The sequence below is a fragment of the Bombina bombina genome, chromosome 4, assembly GCF_027579735.1.
Source record: "Bombina bombina isolate aBomBom1 chromosome 4, aBomBom1.pri, whole genome shotgun sequence".
NCBI lineage: Eukaryota > Metazoa > Chordata > Amphibia > Anura > Bombinatoridae > Bombina > Bombina bombina.
In genome coordinates this window covers 287,344,953-287,369,130 of record NC_069502.1, presented here as the reverse complement: position 1 = coordinate 287,369,130, position 24,178 = coordinate 287,344,953, and the positions used below count along the sequence as shown (strand labels likewise).

The 24,178-nt window shown below is 37.5% G+C and overlaps 1 protein-coding gene across 1 annotated transcript in view; it reads left to right on the top strand.

Moving 5' to 3' along the window:
• LOC128656214 (carboxypeptidase B) overlaps positions 1 to 24,178 on the top strand; it is a 91,512-nt gene that overhangs the window by 21,301 nt on the left and 46,033 nt on the right. Inside the window, exons 6-7 of the mRNA XM_053710002.1 lie at positions 8,440 to 8,538; positions 16,482 to 16,592. Coding sequence (XP_053565977.1) covers positions 8,440 to 8,538; positions 16,482 to 16,592 — 210 coding nt within the window. The remainder of the gene's footprint in view (positions 1 to 8,439; positions 8,539 to 16,481; positions 16,593 to 24,178) is intronic.

Genomic DNA, 24,178 nt, shown 5'->3' with positions numbered 1-24,178 from the left:
ACTATTACACGCAGGGCAGCTTTTGGCTGCTTTCTTTCACTCTCTAGTTCTTGCATATCCCAAATCTTCTCTATTGGGTTTCGGTCAGGTCGCTGTAAAATCAGGTCATCTGATGAAGCACCTTATCACTCTCACTCTCGTTCTTTGTTAAATAGAGCTCGTTTCCATTGAGCCGTTAAAAATTGAGCCGTAAGCTACCGAAGCAGCCGGCAGCTAAAAGCAAATAACGGCTCCATTTTAGTACCAGGTTTCATTGAAAAAGCTTCCGCTTTTCGTGCAGTCGCTCTTTTCGTGTAGGTGTAAGTTAGCCATGTGTTAACGCTTCCACCTGATGCCAGTTTTCTAAAACATTAATAGGTTACTATGATAACCCTACCTTATACTACACTCGATCACTCGATATATTTTTCCCTGTCGCTGGCGGTTAAAATCAAACACCTAACGCATGCACAATATCTACCTATCAACTCCCCACCGCAATAAATAATAAATGTATTAACCCCTAATCTGCCAACCCCCATATCGCAAAATATCTATTTAAACTATTAACCCCTAAACTACCATGCCCCCATATCGCAAAGTATTTATTTAAACTATTAACCCCTAATCCACCAACCCCCATATCGCAAAGTATCTATTTAAACTACTAACCCCTGAACCGCCATGCCCCCATATCGCAAAGTATCTATTTAAACTATTAACCCCTAATCCGCCATGCACCCATATCGCAAAGTATCTATTTAAAATATTAACCCCTAATCCGCCATGCCCCCACAACGCAATCTAGCTATTTAAACTATTAACCCCTAATCCGCCATGCCCCCACAACGCAAATAGCTAATCACTAAACCCCCTAACCTAACACCCCCTAAATTAACCCCACTACATAAATTTAAATAATCCTAAATTACAATTAAAATAATAAATCCTAAATTACAATTAAAATAAAAAACCTAACATTAATTTAAAAATTAAACCTAAGATTAAATTACAATACTTAAAGGAATATTCCAGCCAAAATTGGAAACTACATGGGTGTATTTTGGTATTGAACAGAAACAATTTTGTAATATACATGCATTAGCAAAAATGCTTCTAATAAAAGCTATAGCTGTTTCAAAAGTGTATTTAAGTATGCACCATGCACCAGCATTTTAAACACAACACTTGTTCAGAGAGCCTAAGGTGCGTATACCATCTACCAATGACTCAATTTGATAATTGCTGACATGATACAAGCCCAACTGATGATCTGAGCAGCTGCATTATTTAAAATGTGGTGCAGTGACGATATCTAGCTATGCTTCACATGCACGTGCAGAGACACATGTTAACACTTAAACAGTGATAATTTTTAATAGAAGCATTTTTGCTAATACATGTATATTGCAAATATGTTTCTATTCAAAGATGTAATAAATCTATGTGCATTTAAATTTGGGCTGGAATGTCCCTTTAAATCTAAAATTACAAAAAAGAAAAAAAGGTCTACAATTAAAGAAAAAAATAAACCGAATGATCCAATATAAAAAGAATTAAACCTAATACCCCTATAAAAATAAAAAAGTCTCCCAAAATAAAAACACCCCTAATCTAAACTAAACTACCAATAGCCCTTAAAAGGACCTTTTGTAGGGCATTTCCCTAAGTTAAACAGCTCTTTTACATTCAAAAGAAACTAAGTTCCCCCTAGCATTCAAAAGAAACTAAGTTCCCCCTAGCATTCAAAAGAAACTAAGTTCCCCCTAACATTCAAAAGAAACTAAGTTCCCCCTAACATTCAAAATAAACTAAGTTCCCTCTAATTCTGCAATGAAAGCCTGATTCACACAGTCTCCTCTGAACAGTTAAAGGCACGTTAAACACTAAGGTCCAGATTACAAGTTTAGCGCAAAATATTGATTCCGCAAAAGCGATATTTGCGCTCAACTGAGTAATACCAGCACATGCAAATGTGTGCTGGTATTACAAGTGAGGTGCAATTGCGTTTGTGCAATTGAGCTCGTGAGAGTGTGCTTCCATAGGCTCCAATGAGAGCCTAGTTCTCATGTCGTGAGACACAGCATGAGAGAACTAGCACAGCGAAGTCATGCAGTGATGGGCAGCAAATATAAATATATATGTATATGAATGTATACAGTACATATATATTTATGTGTTAATATGTATATATAAAAAAACAATATATAAACTTGTTTAAATCACAATCAAAAAACAATCAAACAGCAAAAAACCAATGTGATGGTGCACAGAAAAGGATAAATGTCCCAGGTTAGGTAATCACAATGGTAATTTCCCAGCAGGTGAACCTCAGGGAAAAAAGAAACACATGTAGTGAAGTTCTGTGGTTTTAAATGTTTTTAAAGAGCCAGAAAAGGTACTCACATTGTCTAGAGCTTCAATATCAAGCTCTAGATATAAGTGCACAGGAAACTCCTAATAGGAGACAAGGCAAAGAGCGATATCCCAGCTTCACAAGGAATGAATCAGAAGTGGTAAAAAAGTACTAACATTTTATAAAAAACAAATCACAAGGCATACATATAAGACTGTCCCAATCATAGACAACAGCAAGCAAAAGACTGTGTATATCACAATGTCTGGTGAATGCTGTTAGAGGTCCAGTAAGGAACAAGGTTCTTTTGTGACGTCACTATGCTCCGACATACATTTCGCCAATCACAGCTTGGCTTTTTCGAGGATGACTTCAAGTTGGTTCTAGTGTCCTTTTGTAGTTGTAACTCCACTTCTGATTGGGTCCTGGATTCTTGCACAGGTGTTTAGACAGAGTCTTTCTATCTTAAGGGTCTCATTAAGAAAGATTGATCATAATTGGCTATATAACAATATGTAATACACACAATGTAAAGTACACAACCTTAACAATACATGGAAAAAATATATTTTTAAAATATAAATTAAAAAATTGCATAAATTTATATGTGAAATGAACCTGTGTCCTAAAATCTCAACAAAATGCTAAATATTGGTTTAGCCTCCTGCGCTAATCAAATAGTTCAAAATACATGAAATTTTCACCAATGTTAACATTCATTGACTACAAACTTTATATATTAAATTTAAAAAGACATTTGCCTAGAATCAAACTGATAACCTTACTGTCTCAAAAGTATCATTGATGCAGCCTTAAAGGGACACTGAACCCAAATTTTTTCCTTCATGATTCAGATAGAGCTTGCAATTTTAAGCAACTTTCTAATTTTCTCCTATTATCGTTTTTTCTTCGTTCTCTTACTATCTTTATTTGAAAAATAAGGCATATAAGCTTTTTTATTATTTCAGGACTCTGGACAGCACTTTTTTATTGGTGGATGAATTTATCCACCAATCAGCAAGAACAACCAAGGTTGTTCACCAAAAATGGGCCGGCATCTAAACTTACATTCTTGCATTTCAAATAAAGATATCAAGAGAATGAAGAACATTTGATAATAGGAGTAAATTAGAACGTTGCTTAAAATGTCATGCTCTATCTGAATCACAAAAGAAAAAAATTGGGTTAAGTGTCCCTTTAACCCACTAGACTATTAGGGTTGATGTTAACTAAATGGGATTCATTTAATCTATGAAGAAGATCTAACTAGAGAAGAATATTATTCTAAAAAATGATGCAGTTCAAAGTCTTTATTTAGACCATGTGGAATAAAACTGTTAAGATCAAAGGTCCATTTAATTTCTAATCTTCTTAATGTTTCATTTATATCCCCACCACTCCAATGTATTTGAGATTTTTGAATACCTAAATATAACTTTATGTGTTTAGGCTCACAATTATGTTTTATTTTAAAGTGATCAGATAATGCATGTTTATCAAAACCATTTTTGATATTATATACATGTTCCTGAAATCTAACTGAAAGTTTTCTTGAGGTTCTTCCAATATAGATCAAATCACATGAACATTTTAATAGATAAATCACATTATTTGAATTACAAGTAATCATTTGTCTTATCTCATACTGTTTGTTCATACCTATTGCTAAGGACCTAATATTTCTATCTTGTTGAGAGAATTCTTTACAGCCCATACATTTGCCACATTTATAGAGACCTTTAAGATTTTCTCCTACCCAGTTATCTTTGTTTTTATCTTTAAGAAAACTTTTAGTAATTCTATCCTTAATATTTGGTACTTTTTTCAAGACTATAAATGGCTTATCTGCTATAATGTCTCTCAGACATAATCTCTCTTAAGAACTTCCAAATGTTTAGTAATAATATTCTTTATCTCTTTATTCTGAGCACAATAATCCAGAATAATAGGTCCTACTTTTCCGTCTTTACAGGCAAATCTATCGTTCTTTTTATCATTATATTTCAAAAAGATCTCTCTATTTCTTGTATTATAGAAACAATTTTCTGTTCTGGATATCTCTTTTCTATAATTTTTTTTTTTATATATACACATATTAGAACATAAATATATATGTATATAAGGATATACATATATATTTACAGGGAACACACAGTCCCCATAGACCACAATGTAAAGGCATTTTTCAGTGCCGTTTTTTTTTTTTCTAACATCCCACACTCGCCTACTTTAGCCCCCTAAACTGCTTAGTACAGTTGTTTTTTATTTTTAAAAAAGTGAAACTTTTTTTTAATAAAAAAACTAAAATATATTTTATTTTGGGGGGCAATTGGGACACTTTTAGAAAATTAACCAGAGATCTGATCTCTGGTTAATTTTATGAGCGCTAATTGCTACTGCAAGCTTGTAATGGCTGGTTATTTATCACGTGCTTTGCGGTCGCGCGATAAATTAGCATTCCACTTGTAATCTGGCCCTAAATAGATAATTGCTTGAAGGGTAAAGATAATGTTCATAAAGGTTACCTTTTCTGTTGAGGCCAATTAGGAATGGTTATAAATGGCTTACTAGAGAGTGCAACCAATGACTGAGTGGAATAGAGCTGTGTCTGCTCTTCCATATTTACCATTAATTGGAAAGGCCACAATATTCAGAATTAAATTACAGGACAGGAGAACAAAATAAAGAAAGAAAGTATATTGCAAAGTTTTTTTACTACTTCTAGTAAATTTATATTAATATCTTGAGGTGTTGAATGTCCCTTTAAGATCTACCAGCTGCTTAAACTAAGTAAAGAATGAATTGCGTCACTAATCTGAAGTTTTGTTAAATGGAGATTTATTTGGCTACTGAATCATCATAACCTGTATGTTTTTTGCTATTGCACTTATTGGAATTTTCCTAGATTTCTTAAAGTAACGATTGACTGTCATTTCTCTTTGCTAAATTAAGCCTTATTATGAATTATTACCACTAAAAATGATGTCCATCTACCAAATAGAGCTAATTAAAACTCATGCTACATTTTTTTACAATACAATTAATTGGCATTAGAGGATAACGAGAAAAAAGCTATAACAAATTAACTTTTAAACAGGCCATATTTTAATATATATGTGCCTTTAAATTGACAACCTAATCACTCTCCACCTCTAAATTCCACTGACGTTCTAAATGGAAACTAAAAAACAGTGGTCTAGATTACAAGTGGAGTGCAAACCTTTTACCACAATTGTACATTAATATTGCTCAAGTTCAAACATTAGCGCTTCTATTTTTTCTCACTCAAATAATAGTGTAGCCCATACTAACATCTACATGTCAGATAGCATGGGTGCACTACATCTCTCACATTATAGCCTTCTTTGTGGGTACACAGTAACATTCATGTTGGATATCGAGTGAGACCTAGGCTGAAGGAGTGCAAGTAGTGAAATTCTTCATGTAATTCTGTGCTATACTATTAATAATAATGGTTTATTTCAGGTATTAAAAAGCTCTACATTTTACAGAAGTATTTTGGATTGCACTTGAACGCAACACATAACTCACCACTTGTAATACAAGTGTAATGAGCGAGTGAATCCATTATAAGTATCATGTCAAGATGCTTAGGTTAAAATATTAAACCATCCAATTGTAATGCCAGATTGAGTACTATTCTTTGTGCAAGACCCCCTGTGCTATTAATTTCACTCCTATTGTAATCTAGTGTTTCTAAATAAAATGTTAGTTTTGTAAAGACACTTATACATCAGCTTCAGAATTTGTATTTATCCACAGGACCAGTCTAGAGTAATGGTTGCTTCCAAACATAAATCCTGATGGCCACTGCAGGATCCAGAACGATAATCTAAATAGGAGGAGACGCGCACAAAAGAAACCCCATATGGTGTAGTCATTTAATAAAACAAATAAAAAAATCACACAGTATTCCAAGTCCCTTTCAGGATTCTATTTACAAATACAAGACCTTAAACATTATGAGACATGGTCAACATATAAGTAACACACATGATCTCCAAGGTCTCCTTCACAGGTACTGCAAAACATTTGTGGTGCCTGTGGAAACGACTTCAGAAAGCCTTTATTATACCTATGCACTGATCATACCTTATATTGGCAATAAAGGGGGCTTGGAATACTGTGTGTTTTTTATTTGTTTTATTAAACAAAAAACACTGGTTTTCTCCCTAACAGGCCAGATTTTATTTATTTTACCTGCTCTCATCCAAGGCAATCCTGAAAATCTGATTATTTCATCTGTTCTCCAGTTCAGATATCCTCAAAATCTGGCCTGTTAGGGAGGCCTGAGAACAGGTTTGAAAACCAGTGAGTTAGACTGAGCAGCGTACACACATCTTGAACTCTATAGGCAAGATTACAAGTCGCGCAGCAAATCACGAAAACACAGCGCGTGTTATGGCTTTTTTGCATTTGGGGTTGCGCAGCTATTACAAGTTGCAAAATAACTTATTTTGCACGCACATTAAGCCGCGTAATGCAAACAGCCAAATTGCGTGCATGTTCACGTATTAACCATAGAAGTCAATGGAGAAAACAAATAGAAAAAAACACACACAAAAACTCTTATATGTTGCACAAAGCCCATGCCATATTCTCCTTAAAAAGTGTACATGAAAATGCGAATATTTCATATTGCGAAACTGTTCTATTTATTCGTAAATAAATATTTCTCTATATATGTGATGATTTTTGGACTGATATATCTATTTATAGTGAGATATGTGTATGAATATATCTATGTCTAGATATCTCAAGATCTATTTGCAAATATCTCTTTGAAAATCCCTCTGAGATATTATTTAATGTGCATAAGATTGTAATGTAAAATCTTTTTATTTGTTCCCTAGTTAAACATATGTCTATACATATAAATCCATGTTTCTCAATGTATGTGTATGTATGTCAATGTAAAATTTCCTTTTTTTCTCACACAAGATCTTGTATCTTTGAGCCCTTATAACTTTTGTGTGCAATATTTTTTTTAAAATATTTTTTATTGAACAGTGTTGATATGAGTGTAAGTGTACTTTGTAATGTATTTGGGAAGTGTTTTGTGAAACTTATGTTGCACCAAACTGTTAATTACTGCTGTCCGAGCGCGGAAAGGATTGTTGCATAAAAGCCAAAAGCGCGCACAATCACGATTTTTCAAGACTTGTAATACCTGCGCAATAGAAATTGATTGTGAAAAGACCACATTGTGCGCAGAAAACTCACAATGCGCTACTTGTAATCTTGCCCTATATGTATAACATGGTTTCAAATATTGTTTTCATATAGTTCTCAGTATACAGTATACCTAAGTATGCTTTATGGCAGGAGCTGAGTTTTAACCAAGAATTCCTAACAGAATCAAATTGGAAAGTTTACTTTTTTAAATTGTATGCTCTCTATGGCTCCTGAAATTTTTATTTTGACTTCCACATGAATTTAAATTAGGATAATATGCTCTTACTAATAGGACTTGTGGTAAATAAACTAATCGCTAGAGCTGTACCTACTCATAGTCCTGCATATATACCTTTATATTCCGTTAAGTCTCACATGCTTTTACATTTGTTATTAAAGGGACACTGTAGTCAGAAAACAAAGTTAAAAAAAAGAATGACAGTATTTTCGCAATATATAGGCATTACATTTTTTGCTGTTAAAGTTGTTAAACTTGAGAGTGAACTAACTTGCTTGTGTTGTCATATCCAGTTATGAGCTGTAGTATGATACTGTATTTTTCCTTCCCCACAAAGCTCACTATTTTCCTATGCTCTGTATTCATACAGTGCTCTGCGTGTCCCTTTGTGGGGGTTATCACACAATAGTGCATGATCGCTAATCTTAACAAATTAGAGCATGTCATTATTGCCAGTTAAGTCATTCTTTCTTTAAATATTACATTATATTTTCTGACTACTGTGTTCCTTTAATATTAAAGAGCCTTTATTTCAAGCAACTTTATAGTAAGTTGAAAAACTGCAGTACCACTTTGCATATTATGAGAAAATATAAAATCAGTCATGACTTACAATAATATTTAGCATGTACAATAATGGTCACAATCCATTATTCTTTTGTATCCAAAGATTGGAAATCCAACGGCCAAAAGAGCTATCTTTGTGGATTGTGGTATACACGCCCGAGAATGGATCTCACCTGCATATTGCCAGTGGCTTGTTAAAGAGGTAACGATCTTATATATATTAATCAACGTCTGAATGCTTCAGAAATTTTAATTCTAATTATATATTATGTGAATATCCAGTATATATTTATATATGTGTGTATATATATATACTGTGTATACTTATAAATTCAGAAATTAAACAAAGCAAATAAAAGAATATAAACACACACACATATTATTTGCTAACAACCTGCCTTTCCAAATGTGCCTTTCCAAACTTTGTTGTGTTTATCCTAACTAATAAGTGTACACAGTTAACTCTTAATATATATATATTAATCATATATAAATATATACAATGCAATGTGCTACAATTACCAAAACTGTTTTTAAAGCTCTGCTGCCATCTTGTGGACAATATGTAAAACAGCTCCAAATAATGTAACTTTTAGTGTTCCATATAAAGCAATTCAAATAGAAATATATGAAAAAATATTAAAGTTCTGGATATGGATGAAACGCTATCTAGATGTTGCTTTTATTTTAAAGATCTCCAGTCTGTAATTCATTAGGCAAATTTCACTAATAGCCTCTCAAACCTCTCAAACCTCTCCTGTTTTACAGACCTCTCTAGCTCATCATTTTTTTTATTATATTGTAAACAGATGTCTCACTACAGAATAGAGAGATGAGTGAGAGTTTGTGATTCAACTGCATAAAATAACAGGAACTGGATAGGCTTGTGATGAGCTTGTGAAGCTGGGCAATATGGAGAGACATTTTTGTGTATTTTTTCTAGTATCTCTTTTTAATTACACTATACTAGGATCTCTGGGCAGCTTCTTTTTTTTTTTCTTTGAAGCCTCAAATTTATTTTAAAATAGCAAGTGACTGGGTGCTCTAAGGTAGCACTTTTTATGGAAGTTTAATAAATAAATAAAAAATACAATGCTGTCAGTTCCCTTAGCAACGGTCCATTTTTTTCCCCAGACAGGAAAGGTCACTGTCATGAGATGCAGGACATATGCAGGACACAGCAATGATGGTACAACTCTATTTTATTACAGAGCATAGCAACACACATCCAGACAGGTTGATTGTCTTAAAACTAACTGCGACACAGACACCGGACCTAAGCCCCGCCCACCAGCTAGTGACATCACATCCTGCTATCATCACATCTTCCCCTTTTTCAAAGGCAAAGCATACATTCGCATATATTAAATAACAAGGTACACCAACAGGGTATACAACAACATTTTGTTTTAGAACATTATAAGAACAGATAGATTAGAAAACATGAACAAATAAATTACATCCTGACTTGGACATCGGGGTAGACTACCCTAGTCCACAGTGACCATGGGATTATTCTGCCCATACTTCCGGTCACTGTTCTAGCTAAAGTCAGTCCCTGTATCGGGCCGGAAGCCTCACCACTCTTCCGCTTGATGTAACTTTGCATGAACTGTCCTCTGATACAGAAGATGGTGAACAAGAGTCTGCTGGAGGCAAAGATATATCCCCGCTATGATCTTGCTGAGGGGAAGGCACCTCTCTTAGAACAGGAGATCCCACCGGCGGTGGTACTGAGGTATCCGGTTCCAGACTCTCAGGTACAGGCTGAAGATGTCTTCGGTTACGGCGTGTAACCGTCCCTCCCTCTGTAAGGACTGTGTAAGACCTTGGTTCTGGAGAGCGGGCCCACTACCGTAGCAGGCGTCTTCCATTTCTTCTCATCATCCAGTTTAATTCTGACACTTTGGCCCGCTTTCAGTTCCTGTAAAGGCCTGACAGAATGTCTCCTGTCGTAGAAGAAACGATAACCCTTTTTGGCCTCTTCATCCCTCCTAAGGACTTCGTCCCGAGGAACAGGGCCAGGCGGCTTGAAGACACCCACTGAGGGTAAAGTGGTGCGAATCTGGCGTCCTAGCATCAGCTGTGCCGGGCTAAACCCGGTGGCTTGAATGGGCGTCGCCCTGTATGACAAGAGGGCTAGGTACGGTTCAGATTGCTTTAGAATGAATTTTGTTGTTTGAACTGCCCTTTCAGCCATTCCGTTGGCCTGCGGATAATGTGGACTTGACGTGGAATGTACAAAATCATATTCCCTGCTGAAAGCACTGAACTCTGTAGAAGCGAACTGCATGACATTATCACTCACCAGCTCCATTGGAATGCCCCAGCGGGCGAACAAGCTCTTCAGGCGAATGATAACGGCCTGACTTGTGATATCATTCAGGGGTGCTATTTCCAAATACCTGGAATAGTAGTCGATAACAACAAGAAACTTTTTCCCGTGCAGTTCGCACAAATCAGCAGCTATTTTCTGCCACGGCCCCGCAGGCAGCGGAGTAGACATTAAGGGCTCCCTTCTCTGAGTAGGCCGGCGTTCCCGGCAAAAGGCACATTTAGACACATGATTTGCAATGTCAGAGCTGATCCCAGGCCACCACACAGCTGTAGCTGCTCTTTCTCTGCACTTTGTGATGCCTAAGTGCCCATCGTGTATCCTGTTCAACATCTCCTTCCTCATGCTGACAGGAATTACAATACGGTCTTGGAACAGCACCAACCCCTCCAGCTCCGTGAGCTGCGACCTCTCTGGCTGGTAAGCATTTAAAGACATCCAGGCTGCCCGGCTCTCGGGCCAGCCATCTCTTATGTACCTTATAACTTCTTGCAGATCTGTGTCCAAATATGTCTCTTTCTTTATCTCTTCCAGTTTCCTTGAAGAAATGGACTTAGAGGCCAGAACCGAATCAACATACACTTTTACATCCGACTCTGTGGAGGATTCTTCAGCAGCAGCCAGCGGGAGCCTGGACAGTGTATCTGCCACAACCAGCTGCTTCCCCGGCACATGCACTGCCTGAACATTGAACCTGAGCAGTCTCATTAAAAGTCTCTGGCATCTCAAGGGTGTTTTGTCGATGTCATAAGAATTGATAAGAGGGACTAGCGGTTTGTGGTCAGTTTCCAGACTAAATTTCTCCAAACCCACTAGATAACGCTGAAAGCGTTCACAGGCCCAAACTGCAGCCAGGCACTCTTTCTCAATTTGAGCGTATTTTGACTCCGCAGCCGTCAGTGTGCGGGAACAGTAGGCGATGGGCTGTAGTTTGTTGTCGTTCAGTTGCAGGAGTGCAGCCCCCAACCCATAACTGCTTGCATCAGCACTAACCACAGTCTTTTTTGAAGGGTCGTAGAACCCCAGCACTGGGGCAGACCCCAGCAGGGACTTAGCATGCAGGAACGCTTTTTCTTGTGAGGGTCCCCAGACCCAGGCAACATCTTTCTTAAGCAACTCTGTGATAGGGTGCAAAACTGTAGATAAATCTGGAAGAAACTTGCCCACGTAATTTACAAGGCCCAATATCTGTCTCAGCTCATGTACATCAGAAGGGCTTTTCATCTGTTCGATAGCCCGAATTTTCTCGGGGTCCGGCTTGATGCCATCCCCGTTGATGATATGCCCAAAGTAGCATAATTCAGTTTTCCTAAAATGACATTTTTCTTTATTCAGCTTCAGCCCAGACTCTTTGATAGCCTGCAGCACACAACTCAAACGCTGATCATGCTCCTCCACTGTAGACCCATACACTAGAATGTCGTCCATGACGACTGCTGTGCCCACGTGGCCACTCAGGAGAGAACTCATTTCCCTCTGAAAGATCTCAGGAGCGGAGGATATCCCAAAGGGAAGTCTGCAGAAACAGAACCGACCTACCGGAGTGATAAAGGTAGTCAGTTTGCGGCACTTTGGATCCAGGGGGATCTGCCAAAAGCCGCTAGAAGCGTCTAATGTGGAAAAGAACTTCGCCCCAGCCAACTTCGGGGCTATATCTTCCAGTGTCGGCAGCACAAATCTTTCCCTCTTCACTGCCTCATTCAACCTTTTCAGGTCCACACAGATGCGCACCTTTCCGTTTTTCTTTGCAACTGGAACAATGGGGGCACACCAATCAGTTGCTTCAACAACCTCTTCAATAACCCCCATAGACTTCATGCGCATGAGCTCTTTCTCCACTTGAGGCATGAGCGGGAACGGAATTCTACGAGGAGTAGAAATACTGTACGGGACTGCGTCACTTTTAAGTGCTATACGGACAGGTTTGCAGCTCAGTAGGCCCAACTCGCCAAACATATCTTCAGAGATCTCATTCACTCTGGCCACGAGGCCCAAGTCACAGGCTGCTTTTCTGCTCAATAAACTGTTAACACACTGACCTCGGATCACATGCACCCACATGGTGAACTTTTTTTGTTTGTACTCACAGCTGGCAAGAAATTTCCCCACACAATCAATGCGGCCACCAGGACTATGAACATTTGTAGTAACCTTCGCCAGCTGGGGCTGTCTAGGCAGTTTTATAAATTCAGCAAAAGACATTACAGTGATATCTGCTCCTGTGTCAATCTTAAAATCAACTTTGGCTCCCATTACAGTAAAAGTAACTTTCCAATCTTCCTCTGAGCTTGTCCGTTCCACAACAGACCCCACAAAAGACACTTCCTGACCCTCCTGGTCACTGTCCACCTGCATCTCCTTAATGTATTCAGTTTTACACACCACTTCAAAATGGCCTATTCTGTTACATTTTCTGCATCTTTTATCTCTGGCCGGGCATATAGCACTCTGATCATGAGCCCGGTAGCACCGTGTGCATCGGCCATGTTGCGCCCATCCACTTCTAGGCCTTTCCAATACTTTTGATCTACCGCTCACACTGTGCCTTTCACTAGTAATTTTTCTAGACTGTTGCACTTCATCCACAATACTCTCAGACCTCAGATCAGCACTTTGCTTTTTTCACCAGTTCACTCTGGCGGGCCATCCTAATAGCCCCTTCTAACGTTAAATCAGGCTCTAACTGCAGCTTCAGGGAGACTTCAGCATCTGCAATTCCAATAACTATTCTGTCTCTGATTTGCTCTTCTTTAGCAACACCAAACTCACAGAATTCAGCTAATTCATACAGGCTGCGCACAAATGACTCCACAGATTCTCCCACACGCTGATTACGTTTGTGAAAACAGGCTCTCTCATGAATCACATTTCTTTTGGGCACAAAGTGGGCACTGAGTTTATCCATAACTATATCAAAGTTAACTTCTTCCCCTTCTTGAAAAGTAAAAGCATTGAACACTGGCTCTACATCTTTCCCCATGGAGTATAAAAGAGAATTAACTTGTACTTCACCACTCTCCTTGTTCAGTTTGGATGCAATCCTGAAGCGCTGAAACCGCTGACGCCATGTGGGCCAAGCTGCAGGCTGAGAAAAGTCAAAAGGCTCAGGTGGGGTAAACTTTGACATCGTTATCATCAGAAACAGAAGCGTAGTCCAGAACTTCTGACACCATGTCATGAGATGCAGGACATATGCAGGACACAGCAATGATGGTACAACTCTATTTTATTACAGAGCATAGCAACACACATCCAGACAGGTTGATTGTCTTAAAACTAACTGCGACACAGACACCGGACCTAAGCCCCGCCCACCAGCTAGTGACATCACATCCTGCTATCATCACAGTCACATGGACAAATTACAAGATATTTCTATATATTTAGAACATTTAAACACATAGTAAAGGTTGTTTTTTTTCTGATTAAAGGTATTATCTATAATCAGTCTAGAATGTGACAGGAAATCTTTAGCCTGTCTCCTAACCTTGTTCCTTTCTGTATTACATTTTCTGAAATAACCTCTTATATTCTACATGTGACAAGTGAGTAATTCATGACAGATCCATTTCCTAGTCTCATTGACACTGTAGATGACCATTTTCTCTGAGACCAGAGTTTTAGTGATAATGTTGACATTTGAAATGGTGGCATTTGACATGCCAGGTACATGAGAGATGCTATTATGACGTCTTAGCATTCATTATTTTAAATGTCCCACAATCCCTACCCAGAGTCTCTTGAAGGGACATGCAATTTTTGTATTACAGAACTTAGCTTACTATGGTCTAGATTCCATTGCTGTTGTAAACTGGTGGTACAAGTATCTCCATTAAAGTCTATGGAGAGGTTTTATGTTAATACCATTTACAACAACAATGGAAACAATGCTAATGTGTTTAATTCCTGCAAAGACTTTTTCTGGATCCTCAAACCTTGCAGCTACCGAACAGAACATAACCAGCAACTAAGGCCTTGATTCCATTGAGCCGCAACTGGGTTGCTTATCAGCAATTTCGGATGGCGCCATTTCCATCATTACTGGCAGCCAGAGTCTGGTGGCAAAAAACAATTACGTATCGAAAAGAAAATAATAGAAGCCAGAAAAAAAAATGCACCCGGTTTCCATTGAATGTGCAAACAGGTAAAACACTGTCGGAAGCTGTTGATAAGGTCTCAAACATTACGACATACTCAGCTAGGTTTAAAAGAGGAAAAAGAAGATTTTTTTAGGCCTCTTTTCTATTGAAATATTTGAGTTTTCAAACAATACAACACTTTATACATTTATTTTTACAAGTAATATTTATTGCTGCTGCAGGTACAGGCTATTTGGAGTTATGTTCCTATTTTAATATCAATATGTAATTACATATAAAAATATAATCAAAAGCATATCTCCAAAATTCCAACTAGACCAGTGCCTAGAGAAGCACTAAATAGTACATATATTAATACACCTAATAAAACAAACAAAAAATGGTTTTTTTTTCATTAAATAAAACATTTATCATTTCATGTTCTAATGAATTCAATTATCTTTATTTTGTTTGGTGATCACAGGTAAGGAGCGCAGACAAACTTAAATTTTGTAGTGTAAGATTGGGTTACCATAGCAACAAACTTGCTATGGCGTTATTTCAATAGATGCCTGGTACTAAAATGGAGCTGAAACTACTTTTAGCTGTCAGAAGCTTCAATAGTTTACAGCTCCATTTTTAAAGACTCAAAAGAAATGAGCCCTGAGTTGTCCAACTACCACTCCTGATTCGCTGACCAGCCGTGTCCTGCTCAGCAGCTTCATGGCTCTGTGGGGTTAAAAACATGGTAAGTTTCAGTCACTAATGCAAGAGTTACATACATGTGTTTGTAACAGCTGTTTGATAAGAGTTTGTGTTACTGGTGTTCCTCACATACCATTTATGCCTATATTTCAGTACCAAAATATTTACAAGGTAATAGCGAGGTTTCAGTTATAAAAAGCAACCTTCTGTAATTCAAAATATGCACCCTAAAGTTTCTTAGCAAAAAGCTGCAAGCAAAATATTAATTTCCCTGTTATGAGTGCCGGCGGATCGTTAGTTCACCAGCTTTGTATTGCACCTCCCATTCCCTTGTTATATATGTTTGAACATATTAGATATGCATATAAGTGCTGCTCATACTAACTTCGGTAGTTTGGTTTTTCCAATGGCTAGTTAAAACACAGGAGTTCCTATGACTCCTCACCAAGTCCCTACCAAAAACCCTAACATGTTTCGCTGTTACCTGCTTTTTCAAAGGGTCTATTGGGAAATGTGCTATTGTCATTGTGCCACCAGTTTAATGCCTTTTTCATTATCTAAAACATTTAAAAAAATGTAGTTCTCCAGTTGTATTGTAATTTCTCATCTAAAATTAAAATTTGCTATTTAAGTCCAAAGTTATGACCATTTAAAAAAGTTAGGCCATGGAGCATTATGGGAACCTTAAAATATGGTTGCACTATTGTGTTGCTATAATACACTCATGTACACATATTCATGTCTATACTTTATCAGAACTGCATAAGGCCCATGCTGCAATCTACACCTCAAAATCTGGGGAGTATAATGCTAAATGTTAGGGTAGTGTAGGGAGATTCTTGACCATATCATTTTGGGGAGCAAAAATTTGACCAACAGCAATGCCTGGGGAACTGGTAAGGGACCCCATCTTCTGCTACTGTTTTAACTGCTTTTGTTTTTTTGGGGGGGGTAATCTTCACCTCTCCTCTTGTTCTGTGTAGTGCAATCAAGAATGCTTATGCTTAAAACTATTTTTTTCCCCAGCTAACTTCTGGATATTCTAAGGATTACAGAACAAAGGAACTCCTGAAAAAAATTACTTTCTACATTCTCCCAGTGTTTAACATCGACGGCTATGTTTATTCATGGACAGAGGTAACGTAACTCTTTAGTGACAAATCTGTCTAATTATTAAGATATCCCTTGTAGCTTATTTGTTAAGGTTCAGAGATAATTCAAACTAACTGTAGTGAATTAGATCCTTAGGAGATATTTTATGTATCCCTTATAAATCCATTGTTTTATTTTGTTATCAATCAATATTTATTTTTTTGTTAAAAAAAATTCTAGTTTTATAAATACATAAAAGTCCAACAGTAAAGGCCCATGTAAGTCAAAATGAAATGTTTCTTATTCAGATAGAGCATAGAGTTCAATCAAAAACGTTGTAATTTGGGGGGTGCATGGCCACATCTTAGCAAAGCTCCGCTGTTGTCATAGCTCTAAACATATTCACCGGGCAAACAGAGGCCTAACATTTTAGCCAGCACCTAACGTGGGCCTAGAGGCCTAACACAGAGCACAGCAAAAAAGGCAAGAAAACAGTGAGTACCTCCTTCTATAGACAATCCGTCGTTATTATAACACAAACTAAAGAGGGATCCTCGATTGTCGAGTTATATAACACAGGGCTAAAAACAATAAGAAGGACTTCTAATTTTTTCTGCATGGTCTGGTTCCAGGCCCTATTTCTAGCCGATCCATAGGCTTACTGGATAACCACACAAATACTCATTAAAAAGCATAACTTGGAGCTAACAAACTAGGGGCAAATTTCAAACATAAGCACAAACTAATTCCCATTGCAACCGGCCATCTCTACAGAGCGACCTAAACAACCCAGCTAACATTGAATGGTCCATGGAGCCCCTATATAAGCCTATATATTGAATTGTCACAGCTGAACCAGCTTATACATGGTTTATTCCCTGCGACTTTTAAACCGGTATTCTCACACTTTTATTCTCTAAGGCTTATACCTAGAAGAGATAGCAGAAATGGCAGCAAGTAAAGGTCTGAAAATGGACAAATATAATAAACCTCTAACAACAACTCCTTCAGTGTAAACATTCTTCCAAACATCAGAAAGCTCTGTGGAGGAGACTTTACAATCTCAGGAGATGCTCTCATTAAGCTCACAAGCAAGCTCTCATGCAAATCAGCACAAAGATGAAAGGAGGTTCGATTTATCACTAAGATGCTGCAGGGAACATAACATCAGATACCACTGGGGATTTCAATTCAGCTTGATAGTCACACATAACGGATCTCAAATAGTTTACAAAAACTACAATGACCTGGACGATTTTGCAAAATATGTAATATTCCTTTGAAACCCCCTCCAGACAGAGTAATGGGACTACCATCCTCTACATCAAATATGGAATAAGAAAGAACAGCACCCAATGTGGAACAGAGTCCAATCCAAAAGAAGGAAAACAGACCCTTCCGCTACAGATGACACCTAAACATAAAGATCAGCAACTGCGACTGCTACCTATCAGACCTTAAAAGGCCACTCCAAAGACTCTTTGAGACTTTACTCTACTCCTATTTACCATTGCTGCAATGCCAGGGTATGGGTAAGAGCCATCTCTACATTACCTACATAAAAACCTACATAAACACAACAAAGGCAATTTTACCTAACTCACAACCAGTCCATGATCTTAATCCTATACATTATGGGCAATCACAAACAATACCTAAAATTTCCTGAAAAACAGGGGTAATTCTTCCCCCCTCCACCCTTACTGAGGTCTCTCTTAATTAAAGGATTATATAATCCTTAATCATTTTCTAACTGGGCCTTGTTTGTCCCTTTGTCTTTTCTTTATAACTAAAGAGCAGGGGTCAAGTTGAGCGGGAACGCATGGGAACGGAGTTCCTGCACTATTTTTGCAGGAGGAACTAAGTTCCCTCTGGACAGAGAACAGAAATGCTTCAGTAAACACTGCTGATGCTGGTGGAAGGAGCTAAAGCACAGTCTAGTTAGAGGGATAGTGAGATCCTAATGGGCAGTCACACAATACACTAAATGTAAGCCTGTCAGTAGTCCTGCTGTGTGATCACCCTGCAATGTGTAACACATAGTGCTTACATTTCTGTGTGGCTTGTTCTGTGGTTATTTAGTTACCCTCAGCAGAAATAGAACTATTGCACCTTAAGTGGGTAAGACTCTGTAACAGATGAGGATTCTCAGGCCCAAATGCAACCATTCAATCTTTCATTGGATTTGCTTTTATTAACCGAAGTTTATAGATTATATACATATAAATACAGTTTGTGTCTGTGTATATATATATATATATATATATATATATATATATATACACTTATTTTTGTAGGACTTGACCCCTGCTAAAGAGCAACACATGACAACACTTAGTCCCCTGAATATGGTGTATGAAAACAAATATTCACTCATTACTGTTGTTACAATGGTTTCAAACTTTTGTTCAATTGTTTATTATACTGTTAAAGTTACTGTTTCTGATGTGTCTTATACTGTATCTCCAAGAGTGTACATTTGCTGTTTTTGTCTCCCCTCTAGAAGTGTCTTCAAAAATGATCACAAGCTCTCTCCATTACACAACATTGCCCCCACACTCTACTGAACTTAAGAGCCTCTCACAAAATGTTAAGGGGTTTAATATACCGCAAAAAAAGATCCATAGCCTTAAGAGACTATAAAAGACTTAGGTGTGGAATAGTATTGTTGCAAGAAACTCACTTTAATAGAGGTCATGAACCTCACCTATCCTTCAAAAAAATTGCATTTTTTGCATCAAACGCCACTAAACACAATAGAGTAGGCATATTGGTTAACAAATCCCTCTCCTTTAGGGTTAACTCAATTGTCAAAGACAAAGAAGGGAGATACATAATTATTTCTGGGATTTTATACAACAAATTGATAACAATAGCGATCATCTATACTCCAAATATTGAATCAGCTCGTTTTTTTTCAGCATACATGTAATAAAATTTTGGAAACACGGGGTAGCCTAGTGGTTGGAGGGGATTTCAATGTTGCCCTAAATCCCAGCATAGATTGTTCACCAGGAACCTTCTCAGTCCCAAATAAAACATTAAACTCAATAAAATCCCACCTATCTAATCCAGCAGTACATGATGCCTGGTGAATACACCACCCCTCAACCAAGGACTACACCTTTTTCTCGCATCCACACCAGACATACTGCAGGATTGATTACCTTATGATTGATGTTACCAGACTTACATACATTCATGGCACAGACATTTCCCCCCTTACATGGTCTGATCATGCTATGATCAGTTGTGCCCTTAATTGGCCTTCCTCACAATCCTTTGAGAGAGTGTGGAAATTGGATGAATCCCTGTTAAAAGATCCCATGATACGCCTGCAACTCACTAAAGCTATAGAAGATTAATTTAGATTTAATGATACACCTGAAGTTAGCGCACAACATATTTGGAATGCCCATAAATGTGTAATCAGAGGAGAACTAATAGAGTTGAGAGCAGCAAAAATCAAACAACAACAAACCTACATAAAATGCCTACTAGCTGATCTAAATAAGCTCCAAGGCATACACAAAAAAATCCCAAAAGACCGTTCCCTCATGGAAAGTATAGATCATAAAAGACAACAACTTAATCAATTCCTAGGCATAGAAGCAAAACACAGGGCCCTGTTCCTTAAAAAAAAAACTTCTATCAAGGAGCCAATAAACAAGGAAGGCTATTAGTCAGACAGCTCAAATAACAGACCCACAAACGCTATATAATGAACATAACAGACGAATCAGGGAAACAATGATACTCCTCAAAAGACATAGCTAACAATTTCCGAAAGTACTATAAAAAGCTTTATAACTTTAAACAGCACCTCCCACCCCCGAATGAATCTGACATTCGAAATTATTTATCCCAACTACACCTACCAAACCTATCTAAAGAGCAACAGGATAGGTTAGAGGCACCCTTCTCCACAGAGGAATTACAAAAAGCCATTACTTCACTAAAACTCAGGCAAATCCCCCGGCCCAGACGGGATAAGCAATATGTATTACACCACATTTAAGAATTTACTATCCCCTCACCTTTTGACCTATTTTCAAAACATTGACGAGGATACATCTTTCCCCCTTCTAGCCCTCTAAGCCCACATAGTGCTAATACCCAAACCAAACAAACCTAGAGACCAATTAACTAACTACCGCCCAATTTTGCTTCTGAATTCAGATGTAAAAATATATGCCAAAATTTTGGCAAACAGAATGAACCTAGTCCTACCCTGCATTATCCACCAAGACCAGGTTGGTTGTATTCCCAATAGCGAGGCCAAAGATAACACGGTGTGTAACTTACACTTAATGTGGCATACCAAGTCAGAGGACATTCCCTCAATCTGGTTATCAACTGACGCCAAAAAGGCCTTTTATCGGGTCGGCTGGCCCTTTTTGAGAGCAACTTTACAATCATTTGGCGTAGGTAATAAAACCCTACACAGAATCTTTGCACTTTATCATTCTCCCAACGTCAAAATATCCCTTAACGGTACCCTTTCCCAGCTATTCAATATAACTAATAGTACTAGACAGGGTTGTCCCTTATCCCCACTTTTATTTGTCTGTCTCATTGAAATGCTTGCGACAAAACTAAGAAATAACCAAGACATACTGGGTATACGAATTAAAGGAGAGGAATACAAACTGTCCATGTTTGCGGATGACATCCTCTTTACCCTCACTGATCCTGTGAAGGCAATTCCCCATCTATTGAAAGAACTAGACAATTTCTACACGCTCACTAACTTCGTAACTAATAAAACTAAATCAGAAATTCTAGGAGTAGCACTAACACCACATATAGACAACCAAATAAAAGCAATCTGCCCATTCATATGGTGTAAAAGGGCCTTGAAATATCTGGGGATTTTCTTGACGGAAGTCAGGACTCTATATACAAATTAAATCAAAACTGTTTTAATGCAAGACTTATCCTCCTAAAACAATAAGAACCTCTCCTGGCTAGGTTGGATCAATACCATTAAAATTAACGCTTTCCCAAGGCTCTTAAATATTTTGCAACTCTCCCTATCCCAATTCCCCCTAAATATATCTCACAGGTACAACAATTATTTAGCTCATTCATATGGAACAGGCGTCCTCCTCGAATAATATGACACAAGGTTGAGCATACATACAGACCCCCCAACGATGGACATCGCTATACACCATTTAACAAATAACAACCTAATCTGTACACAAGAACATCTAACAGACAGGGGCCACTTTTGGGCTCATAAACAGACTGCATCGGACAAACATATCTGGCCTTTTATAATATAGGGGATATATATATATAGTGTATATACATATATATATATATATATATATATATATATATATATATATATATAATATTAAAGGGACAGTCAACACCAGAATTTTTGTAGTTTAAAAAGAAAGACCAAGACAGTTATAATAATATATGTTTTACCTCTGTAAGTACCTTGTATCTAAGCTTCTGCTGACTGCCCCCTTATTTCAGTTCTTTTGACAGACTTGCATTTAAGCCAATCAGTACTCACTCCGAGGTCACTTCACGTGCATGAGCTCAATGTTATCTATATGGAACACATGAACTAATGCCCTCTAGTGGTCAAAATGCATTCAGATTAGAGGCAGTCTTCAAGGTCTAAGAAATTAGCATATGAACCTCCTAGGTTTAGCTTTCAGCTAAGAATACCAAGAGAACAAAGAAAAATTGGTGATAAAAGAAAATTGGGAAGTTGTTTAAAATTACATGCCCTATTTAAATCATGAAAGTTGTTTTTGGACTTGACTGTCCCTTTAAATAAAAAAGCCGTTTTAAAGATATGTATTCTAAATGCAATGCTATACAGGAAAAGTCTAAAGTAAATAAAGATTGAATTTTATTGAAGTAATTTATATACTCTGTATTACTCATCCATCAGGGTTACTCTCAGGGAATTCTTTAAAAGACACTCTCCTAGATTACAAATGGTCATTTCAGCGTTTAAACAGTACCGCAGCCATTACAAGTCTTGTTGGTATAGCTGTACTGCAAGCCTTTTAGCCTGTAACGCAACGCCAGTCCCGCACACGTAAAAATTATGTTTTTTCATGGGATTCCCATAGCGCAGCCATTACAAGTTTTGCGGTAAGGCTAAAAAGCTTGCATTACTGCCTATACCGACAAGATCCGTATCGCCATCTGAGAGCAGTAGTTATGAGTTTTACGCAACAAAACTGTTACATAAAACTCATAACTAAACTGTTACAAAGTACACTAAACATCCATAAACTACCTATTAACCCCTAAACCGAGGCCCTCCTGCATTGCAAACACTATGTTAAAGTTATTAACCCCTAATCTCCCGCTCCCGACATTGACGCACTAATAAAATTTATTAACCCCTATTCCGCCGCTCCCCAACATCTTCACCACTATAATAAAGTTATAAACCCCTAAACTGCCGCCCTCCCACATCACAAACACTATTTAAATATTATTAACCCCTAATCTGCCGTCCGCCCACATCGCCCCCACTATACTAAAGTTATTAAGCCCTACACCGCCGCCACTATAATACACCTATTAACACCTAAACCGCAAGCCCCCCACAATTAAATATACTAAATTTAACTATTAACCCCAAACCGAAAGCCCCCCTAACTTTAGATTAAATTTACAATTTCCATATCTTAAATTTAATTAAAATCTGTCAAATTAAAAGAACTAAGTTTAAACTAACAATTAAAATAATATAATAATATAATATAATATATAAGTATAATATAAGTATTAAACTAAAATTAAACTAACTACCAATTAAATTAAACTAAAATACAGTTTAAAAATCCTAACACTACTATCTAATTACAAAAAATAAAAAATACTAAATTACAAAAAATAACAAACACTAAATTACAGAAATATAACAAACGAAATTATCCAAAATAAAAAAGAATTACACCTAATCTAATAGCACTATCATAATAAAAAAAAGCCAACCCAAAATAAAAATAAAAACCCTAGCCTACAATAAACTACAAATATCCCTTAAAAAGGGCCTTTTGTAGGGCATTTTTTACCTGTAAAAAAAAAATACAAAGACCCTCCAACAGTAAAATCCACCACCCAACCAACCCCCCAAAAATAAAAAACCTAACTCTAACAAAAACCTAAGCTAGCCATTGCCTTGAAAAGGGCATTTGTATGGGCATTGCCCTCTAAAGGGCATTTAGCTTTTTTACGAAAAGCCCAAACCCTAAACTGAAAAAAAAAAAACACCCAAAAATCACTAACCCCCGAAGATCCACTTACAGTTTTTGAAGTCCCGCTTGAACGATCTCCATCCAAGCAACGAAGTCCTCATCCAGGCGGCGAGAAGTCTTCATCCAGACGGCCTCTTCTATCTTCATCCAGGCGGCGAAGTCCTCATCCAGGTGGCGAAAAGTCTTCATCCAGGCGGCCTCTTCTATCTTCATCCAGGCGGCATCTTCTATCTTCATCCCGGTGGCGTGGAGCAGGTCCATTCTGAAGCATCCAGAGCAGAGCATCCTCTTCATCGGTCGCCGCCATACACTGAATCTTCAATACAAGGTACACAATTCAAGATGGCGTCCCTTGCATTCCTAATTGCTGATTTGATTTTGGAAATTCAA